The following is a 27,527-nucleotide window of genomic DNA, read 5'->3' on the forward strand; positions in this document are numbered from 1 at the left end:
CACAAAGTCAAAACTTAAAGATACACCTATACTGCGGAGGCACTGGAAGCTTCACATGGACATTTTTTATTGTCCAATAATTTTTTTTATATCAAACCTTGTCAGAAATGTTGCTCTAAATTTGGTTTGGCTATTAGGAGGAAAAATAACTTCTTTTTTTGTAAATTCTGCAGTCACAGTGCACAAATACAATTTTCAATGCATTTTTTTTTGTCCAGCAAAAATTTTGAATTTCATTACCATACACAATAGGGAACTTTTGGATTTTGGTGTGTATATTTTTTTGACAGGGAGAGCAGGTAACAGAATTCATGTTAAAATCATGAGGTTATATAGGTGAGCCTGTAGCATGCCATGATCTTTCTGTCCAGTGAGTTTAACGTTTCTCATTAAACGTTTCCTTATTAATTGCTGTACAGAAAGTACAGAAACAGTACAGAAAGTTTTGGACCAAGATGGAGTTAAGAAATGTGATATCAGCACTTTGGAAACAAATCAAAGGCCATCAAAAAGAACACCTGCTACACTACTGTTCTTTTTTTCTTTTTCTTATTTTAAACAAATGCATCTCATTCAAAATGATAATGTACAATCAATGAATCAAACCCAAATGTCTTGATAAAACAGATTTGAAAGAAAACAAACAAATTAATTTAAAAAAAAGAAAACATTCAATAAGATAAATTGTCAAGCACAGAAGTCTCTATTGCAAACTGACATAGGAACAGATCTCAGTTGCTACATTGAGTATCACTGTTTTGGGTTGTTGTTTTTTGTGGTGATGCGTCACAGTTCCTGTGTCCTCAGGTAGTTTGTCTCTGTTGTTGGGTTGAAATCACCAGAACTGCAGGTTTTAAGTTTGTGTTTGAATCCAAGGTTTTTGTGATAATTTGTGAACTTTAGATCCTTGGTAACTGTTGAATCTCTGTTTGTATACTTCCAAAAATACATCAACATTGTCAGCGAGAAAAGTCTTTCTTGAAAAATGTCCTCCAAGATATGTTTTGTCCTCAGTGTGAAAATGCACCAATTCTTCCTTCTTGTTTGTTCACAACTCCGGTGTGAAATAGATTTTGAATATTCAAAAAGCAAAGCAGCTTTGTGCTTTTTCTGTATGCTAACAAACATCAAGCCTTTAGAAAGTATCAACTCGTAAGCTTCAGTACAAATATTAACATGTTGAGCTGGTTGCTTTGTGCCAGACAGTCTGATCTCTGTCTCTGTGCTGTGTTATGGTCCACTGCTGGCCTAACGTCAGAAATATGTAAAAATATTCTGCTTCTTCTCACAGCACCTTGAATCGGTGATAATGGCTCAGGCTGGATTTGCACAGAGAGAAAGCTGTGGGTTCTTGGCCAGTTATTCTCATAGACCAAGATTTTTTTTTCTGTGCAGATGTTTTAAAATGCAGTTAATTTGATTTTTTTTTTGTGTAGATTGAATCACAAACACTTTCCTCCTCTATTGATTGAATTGGAAGACAAGGATTTTAGTTTTTTTTTTGTTATTTCTTTTGTCATAACCTGCTCTCTAACACAGCGTGTGCATAGCTTGTTAGAACAAAAAGCTCAGATAAAATGTTCAGTTGGCAACAAAACATACTTGTTCTGTGAGCGAGAACACATTGTGAAACATTCAAAGAAAAGCAATACAACAATCAAATGACAATATTCAGAAACAATCTGTACACAGACTGAAATCCTCCCGCAGATGACTGATGCGACCAAAACACCAAATGAGGCATGTGTTTTCCCCTAAAATTCATAGATTTGTAAGATTATCTTTGTTCCATTTGGTATGAAGTCAAAGCTGCACCAGGCATTTGCGAACATATACCCTTTGCATAAGTTTAAATGAAAAAGTTTACATCCTCGTCTTTCTTGGCATTAATTGGCACAGATAAGTTAGTATTAGGGCTGTTCTGACTTATGTAAACTAGGCTAGGCTTTCCCGTACGAATATTTGACTTAATTTCCTTTATTCTCCCATATAGGGTTTAAGAATTTTAACAGGGTTGAGTGCGAAGTGACAATGACGTGCAAATAATACTGTTAGCCCTCCAAGCTAATGCATACTAACTAAATAATATATAGTAAACAAATCAAGCTTTGAGCTAACACCTGATAGCTACCCTAAAACACCATCAGAAATGTGCAACAACAATACTTACCAACACTAAATGTCAACTGAAAGCCAAACTGTGTCATATTAAGTTGCTGTGAGCTGTAAATTCACCACTTCTAAGCAAAAGGCAAAAGATAACGTTATCTCAGAGCCTGAGTGAGGTAATAACAAAAAAGGTTTTTAAATTATAGCTCCACAGCGCTACTAATGGCCAAAAACACCAGAGTGCTTTTAGATAGTTGGCTACCTTTTGTTTGCAGTACCCAGATGTTAACGTTAGGAGTTTTGTTATTTCATTATTGAAAAATTTGTAGCTACACTCAATGCCACTTTTGATCGCCAAGAAAATCTAAAATTGCCTGGTGCAGTTTACCTGAACAAAGATAATCTTTGCACTTGATTTTGGGGAACGACATTTTTCTTAAAGTTAATCCTTCAGATGAAAACTATAGAAGTCAGTTGTCATTTTTTTCAAGTATCCTGTTGGTATCATCCATATAGTTCTAGGTAGCTAAGAGAGCTAGGCTTGAAAGATGTTTTTGTTAATTTATGGATTTAATCTAATTAAAAATGATAATTTCTTCACACCATAGCTGCCCTTAAATTGCCCTTGAGCAAGACATTTAACCCCTTAATTATGTGTAAACTGGTGGTACTTTTTCACTTATCTTTTCTTAATTAAAACTGAGTTATATATTTCTCCGTCTGAAGGCTTAAACTGCACACTACATTCTGTGGATGTAACAAACATGAATAAACGTAGAAGCATTTAGATGTACACATATACAGTATATATACTCTATCTAAGTACAGCCTGTGTTGAATATCCATTCAGATTTCCGGTTTCTTTTGACTTTTTTTTTTTTGTTTTATCTCCACTTTGATACGTGATATTCAACCATCCGTTTACGTGTTTTAGTCAACTATGACGTGTGACGTGAGATTTCAAGCTTGTCTGTGATCATCGAAGGCCTCAATAGGAGAATCCAAAAAACAATCCATTTCACACTTGATTATTTTTGGACAATCCCTATGATACATCACGCATACGAGCGTGAAGCAGTGCATACAGTACTGAATGGGCTCTCATATACGTACAGAAGCTTCTCTGAACAAAGAGACAATTCATCGTGCTGCTCTGAGAGCTTTCGTAGTTTCCTGACTTTTTTTTGTCTCCTGAACTGAAAATATGAGTTCTTCACAGAAACACAGACTTTTTTTTTTTTTTTACGTTTAAGGGTTGACAAACAAATATTGGATTTGTGCTTATGTTGCAGAATTATGGTGGTGCCCTTCGACTCTAAATCTCAGTTTTTGAGTATTAAACCAAAAGGCAAAATGCATTAATTGTTGAGAATCAGACATGACAAAGCTCAATTATAGGAGTATTTGGTGACCAAAACGATCCTCTTAGAGCCCTCTAAAGATCCTGATCTCACCGTCCCGCCTGCCTTTCCTATCTGCTGACAGCGTGCAGAGTGTTGCACCCCTCCGCCAGATAAATCTGTCTTGAATGAGGCCTTTGTTAAAGTGCTCACTCAGCCAACATCTGCCTTCACTTCTCGTTTGTTTGAGTGGACAAACTGGCTGCAGCTGAATTCGGACAAGCTGAAAGATTTTATATTCCAGCTGTTGGTGAAACAGCTGTGAAGGCAGCAGCCAGCTGGCCAACAGTGTGTTAGTTTGAACACGTGGGTTGGCTACAGCGGACTTTAGTCAACACATACGAAGCCCCACAAGCCTTCTGCTAAATTGTTTTGGAAATACTAGTGATTTAATTTTTCAGATTGTACTTTTTAAGGTACCTTTTCTGTGATCACGGTCATTTTAAGAGTAATACAGAGTGTTCTCATTCGCCGAAACTGTTTACTTCTTAATGAGTGTTTATGTTTATTGTTAAATGATATTATGGTTGATGCTGTATCATTCACATCTCAATCTTTGATAAATTGTCTTTAGTTTTTTTTTACCCATATAACTGTCCAGACTCGTATCACCAAAATCTGAGTGACCAAAAGCTGATTACAAGCTGATATATTTCTAATATTTGCTTTTTGCTTTACTGGATACTTTCACCACTTCACCCACTAAAATGAAGCCATGTCTACTTGTGGCCTGTCATCGCAGGTTATGGGTTCAGTGTGCACATAAAGCTGTGAGCAGTTCAACTGAAAAATTTTTCTTTGGAGGACTGTAATCATTCGAATGACTTTTAGAGATTAAAGTTGTGAAAGCATCCAGTTTTACACAAGAAAAAAAAGGAACAATTGGAAAAAGCAAGTAGAAATAAAGACAAATTCGTGTAACACTATTAAAAATTAACTAGAATCGAATCAGTTCATCCTTTAGTCCAAGTTGATGTTTGTGCCGAATTTAAGGAAATTCCTTCAAGGCCTACTTAAAATTTTACCTTCATGAGATGGATGTCAGGTCACAGTGACCTTTGACCACCAAAATCTAATCGCTTCACTTTTGAGCCAAAGTGGACAATTGTGCCAAATTTGAGGAAATTCCCTCCAGGACCTTATTTTTTAAAAATATGGTACTCATGAGAGTAACAAATGCAACAAAAGGTTGCAGTGACCCTGACCTTTGACCACCAAAATCCAATCGGTTCATTCTTAAGTCCAAGTGACATTTGTGCCAAATTTGAGAAAATTCCCTCCAAAGAATTCTTGAGATATCGTGTTCTTGAGAATGAGGTGGACACAAGAGCACAGTGACCTTGACCTTTGACCACCAAAATTCTATCAGTTCATTTTTGAGTCCAGGTGGACATTTGTGCCAAATTTGAAGTTATTCACTTAAGGCACCGAAATCTTTCTCATCCTTTAAATCAAGTAACAGTCCCTCTATCTAGATAGTGCTGGATCGTACTGTGCAACAGTCTGTAGGTAGTCATTGTATGTGGGGGTTAGTGTGATTACTTCTCCTGTAAAAACCTAATGCAGCATAACTTAAAGCTACATTTCCATTCAAACAAGTCAATTATTATGAGGGGTTTGAATGACTGACCCAATTAATAGTTCCTTTGACAAACATGCAAAACCTTTTCTTTTATCTTGATACAGAATATCAGCAAGGCCCTCTTTAGCTTTAAATGTTTTTCCATATTTAGCTTTAAATGTTGTGATCCTGATTTTCTTGTCCAACTCTTGTCAGTAATTGAGATCGAGTCTTTCCACTGTTGAGGAGTTTTGCTTGGATGGAAACAGGGCTGTGGTTATGTATGCAGTTATGTGTCAACAGAGGGCAGCGGAAGAGGGGAATAAGGAGGTGGTGGGGGGCAGGAGGTTTGCCGCAGTGCTCTAATGATCATTCACTGATGTTCTGCAGTGAATCCTTTCTCTATACCACTCCCTATCCTCTTACCCCTTTCCACCTCTTCTGTTCTTCTTCCTTTTCCTCTCTATCGACTCTGTGCCTTTGATTCCCCTGCATACTTTATTGAGCATCCTCTCGTTATTCTACACTCGTCCGCTCTGATCAATAGAATCTGCATGTGGAAGTCTACTTAGTCATCTTAAGTAAGTTTCTGCTGGTTCAGGAGGGTTTGTTAAAGTCAAATCAGAACTTAGACATTACCTCTGAACAATCCTTCAGTGGACTTTTCATTAAAGCCAAAGTGCTGCAGCAGTTGAGCAGGCATGTGAGAGTTAAGTGTAATAAGAACACCTACACCCGTGAATCTCATTCTTCCTTCATATCTGCCTCCCTGTAGTCTCAAGGCCTGCCATGATGGGAAACTGACAACAAAATGAAACCCTGTAAAGTAATTGCTGCTTCAAACCCTGACAAAAAATATCAACTGTCTAAATTCTCAGTAGTAAAATTGTGCTATTGAGGTGCCATTATGATAATTAATCATTTAAAATGATAAAATGTCAAAACCTCCCTTATAAATCATATATTAAGTCTGTTGTGTGCAAAGAGAAACTATTTTTTTTTGTTATGACTCTTCCACCATGGCAACTTGTCTTACTCAACCACTAAAGAATACGCTCACCTATTTGTACTAGAAAATGTCTACCCTTTCTTCTCTCCCACTTCCTGTTGTTGCCCTTCTTGAAGGAACATTGTCACTCAGGGGTCACAGAAATACTTAGTTAAATCCAATGTCAGGACATGACAGCTCTCAGCTTTTAATTTTCCTGCCAGTTAATTGAAATGTTTTAAATATAGCAATACACTCATGTAGCTTCTTCTGAACTTAGCGTCAGAGGGTAAACGCTTCAGCTACATGACTGAATTGTGACAGTATAAGAGAAAGAGCTGCTGCTCTCAGGTGTTTGATAACCAGGCTGTTGTCAAGGATCCATTGCTACCAAAGAGTTATCTGTTAAGTTTAAAGCAGTCTGATTCTCAGCTTCAAAGAGGTTCATCCCGTTCCAGCTCAGAAAAGCTCTTGTAACATTTTTTGTGTGTTGATCAGCCACCTTGTCTGTGTGAAATCGCTCCAGCTGCAGTGACACCTCTTCTGAAAGCGTTGGTGGCAGGTAGTAACTCCTCAGGAGAAGGCTGGATGGATTTGGGAGGTAATGAAGGGGATCAGATGCGGATCTGGTAGCCGTCACTGAGGGTGCTAAGCTCAGGAGGTTTCCTCTCCACTGAGGCCGGCCTGAAAGACGAACAGACAGCAGAAAAATGGTCAGATTACCCAAAAAAACAACAACAAAAAAACATAAATATGTTAGAAAAATATAGTACAGTATGTCATAAAAATGTCATAACACAGTAGGTCAAAAGATGTAATAAAATATAAAAAGTCATTGTATAGAATGTTATATAAATGTAAAATATGTCCATGACCATACTATGTCTTCTTTTTGGGCATATTTTGGAAGACATACAATGCTATGACTTTTTGAGCATATTATGCACGATATTCTTCAGTGCGACTTTTTGGGCATTTTTAAAAAAAATATATATATATATTTTTGCGCTTTTTCAGTGCCTTTATTTAATAGGACAGATCTAGCGTGAAAGGAGGAGAGAGAGAAGAGATGACATACAGCAAAGGGCCTAAGCCGGACTCGTAGGCATATACTGTACATACTGTACTATGGCTTTTTCAGGCATATTTTGGACAACATACTATAGTATGACTTCTTGGACATATTTTGGAAGACATACTATAATATAACTTTTTGGGCATATTTTAGACGACATGCTACAGTATGAATTTTTGGGCATTTTTTGGACAACAAGGGCCTAAGCCGGACTCGTAGGCATATACTGTACATACTGTACTATGGCTTTTTCAGGCATATTTTGGACAACATACTATAGTATGACTTCTTGGACATATTTTGGAAGACATACTATAATATAACTTTTTGGGCATATTTTAGACGACATGCTACAGTATGAATTTTTGGGCATTTTTTGGACAACATGCTTTACTACGACCTTCTGGGCATATTTTAGAAGACATAGTTATATTATGACCTTCTGGCATACTGTACAATGACTTTTTTAAACATATTTTGGACGACAAACTATAGTGTGAGTTTTTGGGCATATTTTGGAAGACGTACTATATGACAGGCACAGTTTTGACAGCATATGATACTTTGTAGGCATACTTTGGATGACATATGACACTTTGTCTTTTTAGGCATATTTTGAACGACATGTTATAAGTATGACTCTTTGGGTGTATTTTGGATGACTTGCTTAAGTATGACTTCTTGGGCATGTTTTGGAAGACATACTATAGGATGACCTTTTTGGGCATATTTTAGACGACATACTAAAGTGTGACTTTTTTGGTCATGTTTTGGATGATATGCTAGAGTATGAGTTTTTGGGCATATTGTGGAAGACTTGCAACGGTAAGACTTTTTAGGCATATTTTGGATGAGATGCTATATTATGACTTTTTGTGCGTATTTTGGATGACATGCTATGTAGTATGACTTTGTAGGCATATTTTCGATGACATGCTATAGTATTACTTTTTTATTATTTCAATTTTTAGTATTTACGTTTTTTGGCGTATTTTGGACAAGACACACCGTAGCATTGGACGTTCAAAAAATGGCCAAAAACACCACAAGATAGCATGTTGAACAATTCACCAAGGCAAAATTGTCAAAATATGACGTCCAAAAACTGCTGAAAACCACATTAAACCACATCATATAGCGTACCGAGACACACCATAGCATAGGTTGTTGCGATAATGGCCCAAAACACAATAACATAGCAGGTCGAACAATCCACCAAAAGTGCAAGACTATGGCATGGAAAAGAAGGTCAAAATATGACATGTCCAAAAAACTCCTGAAAACCACATTAAATCACATGAAATAGCATGCCAAAACATGCCATAGCATAGTATTTGGAAGAAATGACCAAAAACACCAGAAAATAGCACATTGAAAAATCCACAGAAAATGCAAGGCTATTAAAAGCAAAACTATTAAAAAGTTACACGTCCAAAAAACTGCTGAAAACCACATTAAAGCACATAAAATACCTTTCCGAGACACCCCATAGCATAGTATTTCGTAAAAATGACCAAAAACATCATGAAATAGCATGATGAAAAATCCACCAAAAATGCAAGGCTATAGTAAGGCAAAAATGTCAAAATATGACATGTCCAAAAAACTCCTAAAAACCACATTCAACCACATAAAGTAGCGTGCCAACACACGCCATAGCATAGTGTTTTGCAAAAACGACCAGAAACACTATAATATAGCATGTTGAAATATCCACCGAAAATACAAGGCAAAAGTAAGGCAAAAATGTCAAAATATGACATGTCCAAAAAACTGCCGAAATCCACATTAAACCACATAAAATAGCATGCCAAGACACGCCGTAGCATAGTATTTTGCAAAAATGACCAAAAAGACCATAAAATGGCACTTTGAAAAATCCACCAAAAATGCAAGGCTATAGTAAGGCAAAAATGTCAAAAAACGATATGTCCAAAAAACTCATAAAAAACACATTAAACTATATAAAACAGCGTGTCGAGACACGCTATAGCATATTTTTTTGCAAAAACGACCAAAAAGAGCATAAAAAATGGCACTTTGAAAAATCCCACCAAAAATGCAAGGCTATAGTAAGGCAAAAATGTCAAAATATGACATGTCCAAAAAACTGCCGAAAACCACATTAAACCACATGAAATAGCATGCCAAGACACGCCATAGCATAGTATTTTGCAAAAATGAAAAAAAAAACACCATAAAATAGGATGTTGAAAAATCCACCATAAATGCAAGGCTATAGTAAGGCAAAAAATGTCAAAATATGACATGTCCAAAAAACTGCCGAAAACCACATTAAACCACATGAAATAGCATGCCAAGACACGCCATAGCATAGTATTTTGCAAAAATGACAAAAAAACACCATAAAATAGGATGTTGAAAAATCCACCATAAATGCAAGGCTATAGTAAGGCAAAAATGTCAAAATATGACATGTCCAAAAAACAGCTAAAAAACCACATTAAACCACATGAAATAGCATGCCAAGACACGCCATAGCATAGTATTTTGCAAAAATGACAAAAAACACCATAATATCACACTTTGAAAAATCCACCAAAAATGCAAGGCTATAGTAAGGCAAAAATGTCAAAATATGACATGTCCAAAAAACAGCTAAAAACCACATTCAACCACATAAAATAGCATGCGAGACACGCCATAGCATAGTATTTTGCAAAAATGACAAAAAACAACACCATAAAATAGGATGTTGAAATAATCCACCAAAAATGCAAGGCTATAGTAAGGCAAAAATGTCAAAATATGACATGTCCAAAAAACAGCTAAAAACCACATTAAACCACATGAAATAGCATGCCAAGACACGCCATAGCATAGTATTTTGCAAAAATGACAAAAAACACCATAAAATATCACATGTTGAAAAAATCCACCAAAAATGCAAGGCTATAGCAAGGCAAAAATGTCAAAATATGACATGTCCAAAAAACAGCTAAAAACCACATTAAACCACATAAAATAGCATGTGGCAAGACACGCCATAGCATAGTATTTTGCAAAAATGACCAAAAAACACCATAAAATATCACATGTTGAAAAATCCACCAAAAATGCAAGGCTATAGTAAGGCAAAAATGTCAAAATATGACATGTCCAAAAAACAGCTAAAAAACACATTAAACCACATGAAATAGCATGCCAAGACACGCCATAGCATAGTATTTTGCAAAAATGACAAAAAAACACCATAATATCACACTTTGAAAAATCCACCAAAAATGCAAGGCAAGTAAGGCAAAAATGTTCAAAAAAACGATATGTCCAAAAAACTCCTAAAAAACACATTAAACTATATAAAAAACAGCGTGCCGAGACACGCTATAGCATATTTTTTTGCAAAAACGACCAAAAAGAGCATAAAATGGCACTTTGAAAAATCCACCAAAAATGCAAAAATGTCAAAATATGACATGTCCAAAAAAACTGCCGAAAACCACATTAAACCATATAAAATAGCATGCCGAGACACATGCCATAGCATAGTATTTTACAAAAAATGAAAAAAACACCATAAAATAGGATGTTGAAAAATCCACCAAAAATGCAAGGCTATAGTAAGGCAAAAATGTCAAAATATGACATGTCAAAAAAACAGCTAAAAACCACATTAAACCACATGAAATAGCATGCCAAGACACGCCATAGCATAGTATTTTGCAAAAATGACAAAAAACACCATAATATCACACTTTGAAAAATCCACCAAAAATGCAAGGCAAGTAAGGCAAAAATGTTAAAAAACGATATGTCCAAAAAACTCCTAAAAAACACATTAAAACTATATAAAACAGCGTGCCGAGACACGCTATAGCATATTTTTTTTGCAAAAACGACCAAAAAGAGCATAAAATGGCACTTTGAAAAATCCACCAAAAATGCAAAATAAGGCAAAAATGTCAAAATATGACATGTCCAAAAAACTGCCGAAAACCACATTAAACCACATGAAATAGCATGCCAAGACATGCCATAGCATAGTATTTTAAAAAAAATGAACAAAAACACCATAAAATAGGATGTTGAAAAATCCACCAAAAATGCAAGGCTATAGTAAGGCAAAAATGTCAAAATATGACATGTCCAAAAAACAGCTAAAAACCACATTAAACCACATGAAATAGCATGCCAAGACACGCCATAGCATAGTATTTTGCAAAAAATGACAAAAAAAAACACCATAATATCACACTTTGAAAAATCCACCAAAAATGCAAGGCAAGTAAGGCAAAAATGTTAAAAAAACGATATGTCCAAAAAACTCCTAAAAAAACACATTAAACTATATAAAATAGCGTGCCGAGACACGCTATAGCATATTTTTTTGCAAAAACGACCAAAAACAGCATAAAATGGCATTTGAAAAATCCACACCAAAAAAAATAAGGCAAAAATGTCAAAATATGACATGTCCAAAAAACAGCTAAAAACCACATTAAACCACATGAAATAGCATACCAAGACACGCCATAGCATAGCATTTTGCAAAAATGAACAAAAAACACCATAAAATAGGATGTTGAAAAATCCACCAAAAATGCAAGGCTATAGTAAGGCAAAAATGTCAAAATATGACATGTCCAAAAAACAGCTAAAAACCACATTAAACCACATGAAATAGCATGCCAAGACACGCCATAGCATAGTATTTTGCAAAAATGATGAAAAAAAACACCATAAAATAGGATGTTGCAAAAAATCCACCAAAAATGCAAGGCTATAGTAAGGCAAAAATGTCAAAATATGACATGTCCAAAAAACAGCAAAAAACCACATTAAACCACATGAAATAGCATGCCAAGACACGCCATAGCATAGTATTTTGCAAAAATGAACAAAAACACCATAAAATAGGATGTTGAAAAATCCACCAAAAATGCAAGGCTATAGTAAGGCAAAAATGTCAAAATATGACATGTCCAAAAAACAGCTAAAAAACACATTAAACTATATAAAACAGCGTGCCGAGACACGCCATAGCATATTTTGTTGCAAAAAAAGACCAAAAAGAGCATAAAATGGCACTTTGAAAAATCCACCAAAAATGCAAGGCTATAGTAAGGCAAAAAATGTCAAAATATGACATGTCCAAAAAACAGCTAAAAACCACATTAAACCACACAAAATAGCATACCAAGACACGCCATAGCATATAATTTTGCAAAAAAACAAAAACACCATAAAATAGGATGTTGAAAAATCCACCAAAAATGCAAGGCTATAGTAAGGCAAAAATGTCAAAATATGACATGTCCAAAAAACAGCTAAAAACCACATTAAACCACATGAAATAGCATGCCAAGACACGCCATAGCATAGTATTTTGCAAAAAAAATGACAAAAAAACACCATAATATCACACTTTGAAAAATCCACCAAAAATGCAAGGCTATAGTAAGGCAAAAATGTCAAAATATGACATGTCCAAAAAACTGCCGAAAACCACATTAAACCACATGAAATAGCATGCCAAGACACGCCATAGCATAGTATTTTGCAAAAAAAACAAAAAACACCATAAAATATCACATGTTGAAAAAAATCCACCAAAAATGCAAGGCTATAGTAAGGCAAAAATGTCAAAATATGACATGTCCAAAAAAACAACTAAAAACCACATTAAAACACATGAAATAGCATGCCAAGACACGCCATAGCATAGATATTTTGCAAAAATGAACCAAAAACACCATAAAATGGCATGTTGAAAAATCCACCAAAAATGCAAGGCTATAGTAAGGCAAAAATGTCAAAATATGACATGTCCAAAAAACAGCTAAAAACCACATTAAACCACATAAAATAGCATGCAGAGACACGCCATAGCATAGTATTTTGCAAAAATGAACAAAAACACCATAAAATAGGCATGTGAAAAAAATCCACCAAAAATGCAAGGCTATAGTAAGGCAAAAATGTCAAAATATGACATGTCCAAAAAACAGCTAAAAACCACACATAAAAACCACATGAAATAGCATGCCCAAGACACGCCATAGCATAGTAATTTGCAAAAAACAAAAAAAAAAAACACCATAATATCACACTTTGAAAAATCCACCAAAAATGCAAGGCTATAGTAAGGCAAAAATGTCAAAAAACGATATGTCCAAAAAAAACTCCTAAAAAACACATTAAACTACATAAAATAGCGTGCCGAGACACGCATAGCATAGAAATATTTTTTTGCAAAAAAACGACCAAAAAACACCATATTTTGGCATGTGGCACTTTGAAAAATCCACCAAAAATGCAAGGCTATAGTAAGGCAAAAATGTCAAAATATGACATGTCCAAAAAACTGCCGAAAACCACATTAAACCACATGAAATAGCATGCCAAGACACGCCATAGCATAGTATTTTGCAAAAATGACAAAAAACACCATAAAATAGGATGTTGAAAAAAAATCCACCAAAATGCAAGGCTATAGTAAGGCAAAAATGTCAAAATATGACATGTCCAAAAACAGCAAAAAACCACATTAAACCACACGAAATAGCATGCCAAGACACGCCATAGCATAGTATTTTGCAAAAATGAACAAAAACACCATAAAATAGGATGTTGAAAAATCCACCAAAAATGCAAGGCTATAGTAAGGCAAAAATGTCAAAATATGACATGTCCCAAAAAACAGCTAAAAACCACATTAAACCACATGAAATAGCATGCCAGAGACGCCATAGCATAGTATTTTGCAAAAAAAAATGACCAAAAACACCATAATATCACACTTTGAAAAATCCACCAAAAATGCAAGGCTATAGCAAGGCAAAAATGTCAAAATATGACATGTCCAAAAAACAGCTAAAAACCACATTAAACCACATGAAATAGCATGCCAAGACACGCCATAGCATAGTATTTTGCAAAAATGACAAAAAACACCATAATATCACACTTTGAAAAATCCACCAAAAATGCAAGGCTATAGTAAGGCAAAAATGTCAAAAAAACGATATGTCCAAAAAACTCCTAAAAAACACATTAAACTACATAAAACAGCGTGCCGAGACACGCCTATAGCATATTTTTTTGCAAAAAAAACGACCAAAAACACCATAAAAAATGGCACTTTGAAAAAAAATCCACCAAAAATGCAAGGCTATAGTAAGGCAAAAATGTCAAAATATGACATGTCCAAAAAACAGCTAAAAACCACATTAAACCACATGAAATAGCATGCCAAGACACGCCATAGCATAGCATTTTACAAAAATGAACAAAAACACCATAAAATAGGATGTTGAAAAATCCACCAAAAATGCAAGGCTATAGTAAGGCAAAAATGTCAAAATATGACATGTCCAAAAAACAGCTAAAAACCACATTAAACCACATGAAATAGCATGCCAAGACACGCCATAGCATAGTATTTTGCAAAAATGACAAAAAACACCATAAAATAGGATGTTGAAAAATCCACCAAAAATGCAAGGCTATAGTAAGGCAAAAATGTCAAAATTGACATGTCCAAAAAAAAAACAGCTAAAAACCACATTAAACCACATGAAATAGCATGCCGAGACACGCAGCATAGCATATATTTTTTTTTTTTTGCAAAAAAAAAACGACCAAAAACACCATAAAATGGCACTTTGAAAAATCCACCAAAAATGCAAGGCTATAGTAAGGCAAAAATGTCAAAATATGACATGTCCAAAAAAAGCTAAAAAACCACATTAAACCACATGAAATAGCATGCCAAGACACGCCATAGCATAGTATTTTAAAAATGAAAAAACAAAAACACCGTAATATCACACTTTGAAAAATCACCAAAAATGCAAGGCTATAGTAAGGCAAAAATGTCAAAAAATGACATGTCCAAAAAACTCCTAAAAACTACATTAAACCACATGAAATAGCATGCCGAGACACGCCATAGCATATTTTTTTGCAAAAACGACCAAAAAACACCATAAAATAGGCACTTTGAAAAATCCACCAAAAATGCAAGGCTATAGTAAGGCAAAAATGTCAAAATATGACATGTCCAAAAAACTGCCGAAAACACATTAAACCACATGAAATAGCATGGCGAGACACGCCATAGCATAGTATTTTGCAAAAATGACCAAAAACACCATAAAATAGGATGTTGAAAAAAATCCACCAAAAATGCAAGGCTATAGTAAGGCAAAAATGTCAAAATATGACATGTCCAAAAAACAGCTAAAAACCACATTAAAACACATAAAATAGCATAGCGAGACACGCCATAGCATAGTATGTTTTTACAAAAACGACCAAAAAAACACCATAGCATAGTATTTTACAAAAACGACCAAAAACACCATAAAATGGCACTTTGAAAAATCCACCAAAAATGCAAGGCTATAGTAAGGCAAAAATGTCAAAATATGACATGTCAAAAAAAACAGCTAAAAACCACATTAAACCACATAAAATAGCGTGCGAGACACGCCATAGCATATAGTATTTTACAAAAAATGACAAAAAACACCATAAAATAGGATGTTGAAAAATCCACCAAAAATGCAAGGCTATAGTAAGGCAAAAATGTCAAAATATGACATGTCCAAAAAACAGCTAAAAACCACATTAAACCACATAAAATAGCATGGCGAGACACGCCATAGCATAGTATTTTGCAAAAATGAACAAAAACACCATAAAATAGGATGTTGAAAAATCCACCAAAAATGCAAGGCTATAGTAAGGCAAAAATGTCAAAATATGACATGTCCAAAAAACAGCTAAAAACCACATTGAAATAAACCACATAAAATAGCTTGGCGAGACACGCCATAGCATAGTATTTTACAAAAAAACGAAAACCAAAAAGAGACACGCCAAATAGCATAGTATTTTACAAAAACGACAAAAACACCATAAAATGGCACTTTGAAAAATCCACCAAAAATGCAAGGCTATAGTAAGGCAAAAATGTCAAAATATGACATGTCAAAAAAAACAGCTAAAAAAACCACATTAAACCACATAAAATAGCATGCGAGACACGCCATAGCATAGTATTTTTGCAAAAAATGACAAAAAACACCATAAAATAGGATGTTGAAAAATCCACCAAAAATGCAAGGCTATAGTAAGGCAAAAATGTCAAAATATGACATGTCCAAAAAACAGCTAAAAACCACATTAAACCACATGAAATAGCATGCCAAGACACGCCATAGCATAGTATTTTGCAAAAATGAACAAAAACACCATAAAATAGGATGTTGAAAAATCCACCAAAAATGCAAGGCTATAGTAAGGCAAAAATGTCAAAATATGACATGTCCAAAAAAAACAGCTAAAAACCACATTAAACCACATGAAATAGCATGCCAAGACACGCCATAGCATAGTATTTTGCAAAAATGACAAAAAAACACCATAATATCACACTTTGAAAAATCCACCAAAAATGCAAGGCTATAGTAAGGCAAAAATGTCAAATATGACATGTCCAAAAAACAGCTAAAAACCACATTAAACCACATGAAATAGCATGCCAAGACACGCCATAGCATAGTATTTTGCAAAAATGACAAAAAACACCATAATATCACACTTTGAAAAATCCACCAAAAATGCAAGGCTATAGTAAGGCAAAAATGTCAAAAAACGATATGTCCAAAAAACTCCTAAAAAACACATTAAACTATATAAAACAGCGTGCCGAGACACGCCATAGCATATATTTTGTTGCAAAAACGACCAAAAAGAGCATAAAATGGCACTTTGAAAAATCCACCAAAAATGCAAGGCTATAGTAAGGCAAAAATGTCAAAATATGACATGTCCAAAAAACAGCTAAAAACCACATTAAACACACATGAAATAGCATGCCAAGACACGCCATAGCATAGCATTTTGCAAAAATGAACAAAAAACACCATAAAATAGGATGTTGAAAAATCCACCAAAAATGCAAGGCTATAGTAAGGCAAAAATGTCAAAATATGACATGTCCAAAAAACAGCTAAAAACCACATTAAACCACATGAAATAGCATGCCAAGACACGCCATAGCATAGTATTTTGCAAAAATGACAAAAAACACCATAAAATAGGATGTTGAAAAATCCACCAAAAATGCAAGGCTATAGTAAGGCAAAAATGTCAAAATATGACATGTCCAAAAAACAGCTAAAAAACCACATTAAACTACATAAAACAGCGTGCCGAGACACGCTATAGCATATTTTTTTTGCAAAAAAAACGACCAAAAAGAGCATAAAATGGCACTTTGAAAAATCCACCAAAAATGCAAGGCTATAGTAAGGCAAAAATGTCAAAATATGACATGTCCAAAAAACTGCCAAAAACCACATTAAACCACATGAAATAGCATGCCAAGACACGCCATAGCATAGTATTTTGTAAAAATGAACAAAAAACACCGTAATATCACACTTTGAAAAATCACCAAAAATGCAAGGCTATAGAGGCAAAAAATGTCAAAAAACGATATGTCAAAAAACTCCTAAAAACTACATTAAAGTACATAAAACAGCGTGCCGAGACACGCTATAGATATTTTTTTGCAAAAACGACCAAAAAGACCATAAAATAGCACTTTGAAAAATCCACCAAAAAAAGAAAGGCTATAGTAAGGCAAAAATGTCAAAATATGACATGTCCAAAAAACTGCCGAAAACTATGTTAAACCACATGAAATAGTGTGGCGAGACACGCCATAGCATAGTATTTTACAAAAATGACCAAAAACACCATAAAATAGGATGTTGAAAAATCCACCAAAAATGCAAGGCTATAGTAAGGCAAAAATGTCAAAATATGACATGTCCAAAAAACAGCTAAAAACCACATTCAAACCACATAAAATAGCTTGGCGAGACACGCCATAGCATAGTATTTTACAAAAACGACCAAAAAGAGACAAGCATAGCATAGTATTTACAAAAACGACAAAAACACCATAAAATGGCACTTTGAAAAATCCACCAAAAATGCAAGGCTATAGTAAGGCAAAAATGTCAAAATATGACATGTCAAAAAAAACCCAGCTAAAAACCACATTAAACCACATAAAATAGCGTGGCGAGACACGCCATAGCATAGTATTTTACAAAAATGACAAAAAAACACCATAAAATAGGATGTTGAAAAATCCACCAAAAATGCAAGGCTATAGTAAGGCAAAAATGTCAAAATATGACATGTCCAAAAAACAGCTAAAAACCACATTAAACCACATAAAATAGCGTGGCGAGACACGCCATAGCATAGTATTTTTGCAAAAATGAACAAAAACACCATAAAATAGGATGTTGAATAATCCACCAAAAATGCAAGGCTATAGTAAGGCAAAAATGTCAAAATATGACATGTCCAAAAAACAGCTAAAAACCACATTAAACCACATGAAATAGCATGCCAAGACACGCCATAGCATAGTATTTTTGCAAAAATGACAAAAAACACCATAATATCACACTTTGAAAAATCCACCAAAAATGCAAGGCTATAGTAAGGCAAAAATGTCAAAATATGACATGTCCAAAAAACAGCTAAAAACCACATTCAACCAAAATAAAATAGCTTGGCGAGACACGCCATAGCATAGTATTTTACAAAAACGACCAAAAAGAGACACGCCATAGCATAGTATTTTACAAAAACGACCAAAAACACCATAAAATGGCACTTTGAAAAATCCACCAAAAATGCAAGGCTATAGTAAGGCAAAAATGTCAAAATATGACATGTCAAAAAAAACCCAGCTAAAAACCACATTCAACCACATAAAATAGCGTGGCGAGACACGCCATAGCATAGTATTTTACAAAAATGACAAAAAACACCATAAAATAGGATGTTGAAAAATCCACCAAAAATGCAAGGCTATAGTAAGGCAAAAATGTCAAAATATGACATGTCCAAAAAACAGCTAAAAAAACCACATTAAACCACATGAAATAGCATGCCAAGACACGCCATAGCATAGTATTTTGCAAAAATGACAAAAAACACCATAATATCACACTTTGAAAAATCCACCAAAAATGCAAGGCTATAGTAAGGCAAAAATGTCAAAAAACGATATGTCCAAAAAACTCCTAAAAAACACATTAAACTATATAAAACAGTGTGCCGAGACACGCTATAGCATATTTTTTTGCAAAAACGACCAAAAAGAGCATAAAAATGGCACTTTGAAAAATCCACCAAAAATGCAAGGCTATAGTAAGGCAAAAATGTCAAAATATGACATGTCCAAAAAACTGCCGAAAACCACATTAAACCACATGAAATAGCATGCCAATACACGCCATAGCATAGTATTTTGTAAAAATGATCAAAAACACCATAAAATAGCATTTTTTTAAACTGAACATTATGAAAGTCATTTCATGATTTTGGAGGACATACACTACCGTTCAAAAGTTTGGGGTCACTTAGAAATTTCCTTATTTTTGAAAGAAAAGCACTGTTTTTTTCAATGAAGATAACATTAAACTAATAAAATACACTCTATACATTGCTAATGTGGTAAATGACTATTCTAGCTGCAAATGTCTGGTTTTTGGTGCATATCTACATAGGTGTATAGAGGCCCATTTCCAGCAACTATCACTCCAGAGTTCTAATGGTACAATGTGTTTGCTCATTGACATGTCAGAAGGCTAATAGATGATTAGAAAACCCTTGTGCAATCATGTTAGCACAGTTGAAAACAGTTTTTAGCTGGTTAGAGAAGCTATAAAACTGACCTTCCTTTGAGCAGGTTGAGTATCTGGAGCATCGCATTTGTGGGGTCGATTAAATGCTCAAAATGGCCAGAAAAAGAGAACTTTCATGTGAAACTCGACAGTCTATTCTTGTTCTTAGAAATGAAGGCTATTCCATGCGAGAAATTGCCAAGAAAACTGAAGATTTCCTACACAATGGTGTGTACTACTCCCTTCAGAGAACAGCACAAACAGGCTCTAACCAGAGTAGAAAGAGAAGTGGGAGGCCCCGCTGCACAACTGAGCAAGAAGATAAGTACATTAGAGTCTCTAGTTTGAGAAATAGACGCCTCACAGGTCCTCAACTGGCAGCTTCATTAAATAGTACCCGCAAAACGCCAGTGTCAACATCTACAGTAAAGAGGCGACTCCGGGATGCTGGCCTTCAGGGCAGAGTGGCAAGGAAAAAGCCATATCTGAGACTGGCCAAAAAAGAAAAAGATTAATATGGGCAAAAGAACACAGACATTGGACAGAGGAAGATTGGAAAAAAGTGTTATGGTAAGGGAAAAATCGAAGTTTGAGGTGTTTGGATCACACAGAAGAACATCTGTGAGACGCAGAACAACTGAAAAGATGCTGGAAGAGTGCCTGACGCCATCTGTCAAGCATGGTGGGGGTAACGTGATGGTCTGGGGTTGCTTTGGTGCTGGTAAGGTGGGAGATTTGTTCAGGGTAAAAGGGATTTTGAATAAGGAAGGCTATCACTCCATTTTGCAAAGCCATGCCATACCCTGTGGACAGTGCTTGATTGGAGCCAATTTCATCCTACAACAGGACAATGACCCAAAGCACACCTCCAAATTGTGCAAAACTATTTAGAGAAGAAGCAGGCAGCTGGTGTTCTATCTGTAATGGAGAGGCCAGCACAGTCACCTGATCTAAACCCCATTGAGCTGTTGTGGGAGCAGCTTGACCGTACGGTACGCAAGAAGTGCCCATCCAGCCAATCCAACTTGTGGGAGGCGCTTCTAGAAGCGTGGGGTGAAATTTCTCCAGATTACCTCAACAAATAAAACAGCTAGAATGCCAAAGGTCTGCAATGCAAAAATTGCTGCAAATGGAGGATTCTTTGACGAAAGCAAAGTTTGAAGGCAAAAAAAATTATTATTTCAAATACAAATCATTATTTCTAACCTGTCAATGTCTTGACGATATTTTCTATTCATTTTACAACTCATGGTGGTAAATAAAAGTGTGACTTTTCATGGAAAACACAAAATTGTCTGGGTGACCCCAAACTTTTGAACGGTAGTGTACTTTACTATGTAGTTCTTTTCCATGATTTTGGATGACTGTGGTACCCCTGGGATCTTTGTCAGTTCCTGTTTGGCTTGACTGTACTCTTTCTTTTCAGGCTCTCTCTGCTTGACTGGATCTTCCTACCTCCATGTTCGGATTCACTTCACCTGTCATCAGTCTATATAAAGTTGGCCAATTCCAATATGGCTCTCTCTCTTCCTTCTGGAAAGCTGGTACCCCTCAGGCACTTTTTTTTACTGTTTCTGTTGTGTTTCATCCTGTGTTTTCTTAAAGTTTACGTTAGCACCCACACACGTCATGCACCCAAACAACTCCTCACTACTGACTACTGACCAACATCTTCGTTACCTGTTGTTGTGTAAACTTAATAAAGTTATTGTTAATTCAGACAGTTACTGTGTTGTTCTCCCTCATTTGTAACATAGCAGAGGTTTTGAAAAAATAGCACAAAACACAATAAAAAAGCCTGATGAACAAAGGACAAAAAAACAAAGGCTATAGTATGGCAAAATTTTAAAAAATGAATTGTCCCAAAAACAGCTGAAAACACCTCAAAGCAGAATAAAATAGCTTGCAAAGAAGCGCCCTAGCACAGAAGTTTGCACAAACAGTCAAAAACACCATAAAAATGCATGTTGAAAAAAATGACCCGAAAGGCAAGGCTATAGTATGGCAAAAATGTCAAAATATGACATGTCCCACAAACAGCTGAAAACACCTCAAAACAGCATAAAATAGCGTACAAAGAAACGCCATGGCGCAGAATTTTGCAAAAACGGCCAAAAACACCATAATAATGCATGTTGAAAAAATGACCCGAAAGGCAAGGCTATAGTATGGCAAAAATGTTCAAAAATGAATTGTCCCAAAAAACCAGCTGAAAAAACACCTCAAAACAGCATAAAATAGCGTGCAAACAAGCACCCTAGCACAGAATTTTGCACAAACGGCAAAGAACACCACCATGAAAAATGCATGTTGAAAAAATGACCCAAAAAGGCAAGGCTATAGTATGGCAAAAATGTCAAAATATGACATGGCCTATAAACAGCTGAAAACACCTCCAAAAGGCATGAAATAGCGTGCAAAGACACGCCATGGCGCAGAATTTTGCAAAAACGGCCAAAAACACCATAAAAAAACATGTTGAAAAAATGACCCGAAAGGGCAAGGCTATAGTATGGCAAAAATTCAAAATATGACATGCCCAAAAAACAGCTGAAAACACCTCCAAAAGGCATAAAAATAGCGTGCAAAGACACGCCATGGCGCAGAATTTTGCAAAAAACGGCCAAAAACACCATAATAAAGCATGTTGAAAAAATGACCCGAAAGGCAAGGCTATAGTATGGCAAAAATGTCAAAAATATGACATGTCCTAAAAAAACAGCTGAAAACACCTCAAAACAGCATAAAATGGCGTGCAAACAAGCGCGCTAGCACAGAAGTTTGCAAAACAGTCAAAAACACCATAAAAAATGCATGTTGAAAAATTGACCCGAAAGGCAAGGCTATAGTATAGTAAAAATGTCAAAATATGACATGGCCTATAAACGGCTGAAAACACCTCCAAAAGGCATAAAATAGCGTGCAAAGACACGCCATGGCGCAGAATTTTGCACAAACGGCCAAAAACACCATAATAAAGCATGTTGAAAAAATGACCCGAAAAGGCAAGGCTATAGTATGGCAAAAATGTCAAAAAACTGACATGTCCCAAAAACAGCTGAAAACACATCAAACAGCATAAAATAGCGTGCAAAGACACGCCATGGCGCAGAATTTTGCACAAACGGCCAAAAACACCATAATAATGCATGTTGAAAAAATGACCCGAAAGGCAAGACTATAGTATGGCAAAAAATGTCAAAATATGACATGTCCCAAAAACAGCTGAAAACACCTCAAAGCAGCATAAAATAGCGTGCAAAGACACGCCATGGCACAGAATTTTGCAAAAACGGCCAAAAACACCATAATAATGCATGTTGAAAAAATGACCTGAAAGGCAAGACTATAGTATGGCAAAAATGTCAAAATATGACATGTCCCAAAAACAGCTGAAAAACACCTCAAAGCAGCATAAAATAGCGTGCAAAGACACGCCATGGCACAGAATTTTGCAAAAACGGCCAAAAACACCATAATAATGCATGTTGAAAAAAATGACCCAAAAAGGCAAGGCTATAGTATGGCAAAAATGTCAAAATATGACATGTCCCAAAAACAGCTGAAAACACCTCAAAGCAGAATAAAATAGCGTGCAAACAAGCGCGCTAGCACAGAAGTTTGCACAAACAGTCAAAAACACCATAAAAATGCAGGTTGAAAAAATGACCCGAAAGGCAAGGCTATAGTATGGCAAAAATGTTCAAAAATGAATTGTCCCAAAACCAGCTGAAAACACCTCAAAGCAGAATAAAATAGCGTGCAAAAAAGCGCGCTAGCACAGAAGTTTGCACAAAAACGGCAAAGAACACCATAAAAATGCATGTTGAAAAAATTACCTGAAAGGCAAGGCTATAGTATGGCAAAAATGTCAAAATATGACATGTCCCAAAAACAGCTGAAAAAACTTTAAACCAGCATAAAATAGCGTGCAAAGACACGCCATGGCGCAGAATTTTGCAAAAAAACGGCCAAAAACACCATGATAATGCATGTTGAAAAAATGACCCGAAAGGCAAGGCTATAGTATGGCAAAAATGTCAAAATATGACGTCCCAAAAAATAGCTGAAAAAAACCTCAAAACAGCATAAAATAGCGTGCAAAGACACGCCCTAGCACAGAAGTTTGCAAAAACGGCCAAAAACACCATAATAATGCATGCTGAAAAGATGACCCGAAAGGCAAGGCTATAGTATGGCAAAAATGTCAAAATATGACATGTCCCAAAAACAGCTGAAAACACCTCAAAGCAGAATAAAATAGCATGCAAACAAGCGCGCTAGCACAGAAGTTTGCAAAAACAGTCAAAAACACCATAAAAATGCAGGTTGAAAAAAATGACCCGAAAGGCAAGGCTATAGTATGGCAAAAATGTCAAAATATGACATGTCCCAAAAAACAGCTGAAAAAACACCTCAAAGCAGAATAAAATAGCGTGCAAACAAGCGCGCTAGCACAGAAGTTTTGCACAAACAGTCAAAAACACCATAAAAATGCAGGTTGAAAAAATGACCCGAAAGGCAAGGCTATAGTATGGCAAAAATGTCAAAATATGACATGTCCCACAAACAGCTGAAAACACCTCCAAACAGCATAAAATAGCGTGCAAAGAAACGCCATGGCGCAGAAGTTTGCAAAAAAACGCCAAAAACACCATAATAATGCATGTTGTTGAAAAAATGACCCGAAAGGCAAGGCTATAGTATGGCAAAAATGTTCAAAAATGAATTGTCCAAAAAACCAGCTGAAAACACCTCAAAACAGCATAAAATAGCGTGCAAACAAGCACCCTAGCACAGAAGTTTGCACAAACGGCAAAGAACACCATAAAAATGCATGTTGAAAAAATGACCCGAAAGGCAAGGCTATAGTATGGCAAAAATGTCAAAATATGACATGTCCCAAAAACAGCTGAAAACACCTCAAAGCAGCATAAAATAGCGTGCAAAGACACGCCATGGCACAGAATTTTGCAAAAAAAAACGGCCAAAAACACCATAATAATGCATGTTGAAAAAATGACCCGAAAGGCAAGGCTATAGTATGGCAAAAATGTCAAAATATGACATGTCCAAAAAAAGCTGAAAACACCTCAAAGCAGAATAAAATAGCGTGCAAACAAGCGCGCTAGCACAGAATTTTGCACAAACAGTCAAAAACACCATAAAAATGCAGGTTGAAAAAATGACCCGAAAGGCAAGGCTAGTATGGCAAAAATGTTCAAAAATGAATTGTCCCAAAAACCAGCTGAAAACACCTCAAAACAGCATAAAATAGCGTGCAAACAAGCACCCTAGCACAGAAGTTTGCACAAACGGCAAAAACACCATAAAAATGCATGTTGAAAAAATGACCCGAAAGGCAAGGCTATAGTATGGCAAAAATGTCAAAAAATGACATGTCCCAAAAACAGCTGAAAACACCTCAAAGCAGCATAAAATAGCGTGCAAAGAAACGCCATGGCGCAGGATTTTGCAAAAACGGCCAAAAACACCATAATAATGCATGTTGAAAAAATGACCCGAAAGGCAAGGCTATAGTATGGCAAAAATGTCAAAATATGACATGTCCCAAAAACAGCTGAAAACACCTCAAAAAGCAGCATAAAATAGCGTGCAAACAAGCGCCCTAGCACAGAATTTTGCACAAACAGGCCAAAAACACCATAAAATGCATGTTGAAAAAATGACCTGAAAGGCAAGGCTATAGTATGGCAAAAATGTCAAAATATGACATGTCCCAAAAACAGCCGAAAACACCTCAAAGCAGCATAAAACAGCGTGCAAAGACATGCCATGGCGCAGAATTTTGCAAAAACGGCCAAAAACACCATAATAATGCATGTTGAAAAAATGACCCAAAGGCAAGGCTATAGTATGGCAAAAATGTCAAAATATGACATGTCCCAAAAACAGCTGAAAACACCTCAAAGCAGCATAAAATAGCGTGCAAAGACAGGCCATGGCGCAGAATTTTGCAAAAACGGCCAAAAACACCATAAAAGCATGTTGAAAAAATGACCCGAAAGGCAAGGCTATAGTATGGCAAAAATGTCAAAATATGACATGTCCCCAAAAATAGCTGAAAACACCTCAAAGCAGAATAAAAAGCGCGTGCAAACAAGCACGCTAGCACAGACGTTTGCACAAACAGTCAAAAACACCATGAAAAATGCATGTTGAAAAATGACCCGAAAGGCAAGGCTATAGTATGGCAAAAATGTCAAAATATGACATGTCCCAAAAACAGCTGAAAACACCTCCAAAAGGCATAAAATAGCGTGCAAAGACACGCCATGGCGCAGAATTTTGCACAAACGGCCAAAAACACCATAATAATGCATGTTGAAAAAAAATGACCTGAAAGGCAAGGCTATAGTATGGCAAAAATGTCAAAATATAACATGTCCCAAAAACAGCTGAAAACACCTCAAAGCAGCATAAAATAGCGTGCAAAGACACGCCATGGCGCAGAATTTTGCACAAACGGCCAAAAACACCATAATAAAGCATGTTGAAAAAATGACCCAAAAGGCAAGGCTATAGTATGGCAAAAATGTCAAAATATGACATGTCCCAAAAACAGCTGAAAACACCTCCAAAAGGCATAAAATAGCGTGCAAAGACACGCCATGGCGCAGAATTTTGCAAAACGGCCAAAAACACCATAATAAAGCATGTTGAAAAAATGACCCGAAAGGCAAGGCTATAGTATGGCAAAAATGTCAAAATATGACATGTCCCAAAAACAGCTGAAAACACCTCAAAACAGCATAAAATGGCGTGCAAACAAGCGCGCTAGCACAGAAGTTTGCACAAAAAACAGTCAAAAACACCATAAAAAATGCATGTTGAAAAATTGACCCGAAAGGCAAGGCTATAGTATGGCAAAAATGTCAAAAATATGACATGTCCCAAAAACAGCTGAAAACACCTCCAAAAGGCATAAAATAGCGTGCAAAGACACGCCATGGCGCAGAATTTTGCACAAAACGGCCAAAAACACCATAATAAAGCATGTTGAAAAAATGACCAAAAAGGCAAGGCTATAGTATGGCAAAAATGTCAAAATATGACATGTCCCAAAAACAGCTGAAAACACCTCAAAGCAGAATAAAATAGCGTGCAAAAACAGCACGCTAGCACAGAAGTTTGCACAAACAGTCAAAAACACCATAAAAAAATGCATGTTGAAAAAATGACCCGAAAGGCAAGGCTATAGTATGGCAAAAATGTCAAAATATGACATGTCCCAAAAACAGCTGAAAAACACCTCAAAACAGCATAAAATAGCGTGCAAAGACACGCATGGCGCAGAAATTTTTTGCAAAAACGGCCAAAAACACCATAATAATGCATGTTGAAAAAATGACCCGAAAGGCAAGGCTATAGTATGGCAAAAATGTCAAAAATGACATGTCCCAAAAACAGCTGAAAACACCTCAAAGCAGAATAAAATAGCGTGCAAAGAACGCCTAGCACAGAATTTTGCAAAAACGGCCAAAAACACCATAAAAATGCATGTTGAAAAAAATGACCCAAAAAGGCAAGGCTATAGTATGGCAAAAAATGTCAAAAATGACATGTCCCAAAAGGCACAGTCCCTAAAAGCATAAAATAGCGCAAAGTAAAAACCTCACAAAAAGCAAAAAAATTGTGCAAAGACATGTCCCAAAAACAGCTGAAAACACCCAAATGGCATAAAATAGTG

General features: G+C 35.8%; 2 protein-coding genes across 2 annotated transcripts in view; one reads left to right on the forward strand and one right to left on the reverse strand.

Annotated features, from left to right (window-relative positions):
- angel2 (angel homolog 2 (Drosophila)) overlaps nt 1–21,448 on the forward strand; it is a 37,478-nt gene extending 16,030 nt beyond the window's left edge. The window contains exon 9 of the mRNA XM_042504086.1: nt 21,243–21,448. Coding sequence (XP_042360020.1) covers nt 21,243–21,313 — 71 coding nt within the window. The 3' untranslated portion in view covers nt 21,314–21,448. The remainder of the gene's footprint in view (nt 1–21,242) is intronic.
- The window catches only part of vash2 (vasohibin 2), a 59,955-nt gene continuing 37,188 nt past the window's right edge, over nt 4,761–27,527 (reverse strand). Inside the window, exon 9 of the mRNA XM_042504087.1 lies at nt 4,761–6,742. Coding sequence (XP_042360021.1) covers nt 6,673–6,742 — 70 coding nt within the window. The 3' untranslated portion in view covers nt 4,761–6,672. The remainder of the gene's footprint in view (nt 6,743–27,527) is intronic.

The sequence above is a fragment of the Plectropomus leopardus genome, chromosome 16, assembly GCF_008729295.1.
Source record: "Plectropomus leopardus isolate mb chromosome 16, YSFRI_Pleo_2.0, whole genome shotgun sequence".
Taxonomy (NCBI): domain Eukaryota; kingdom Metazoa; phylum Chordata; class Actinopteri; order Perciformes; family Serranidae; genus Plectropomus; species Plectropomus leopardus.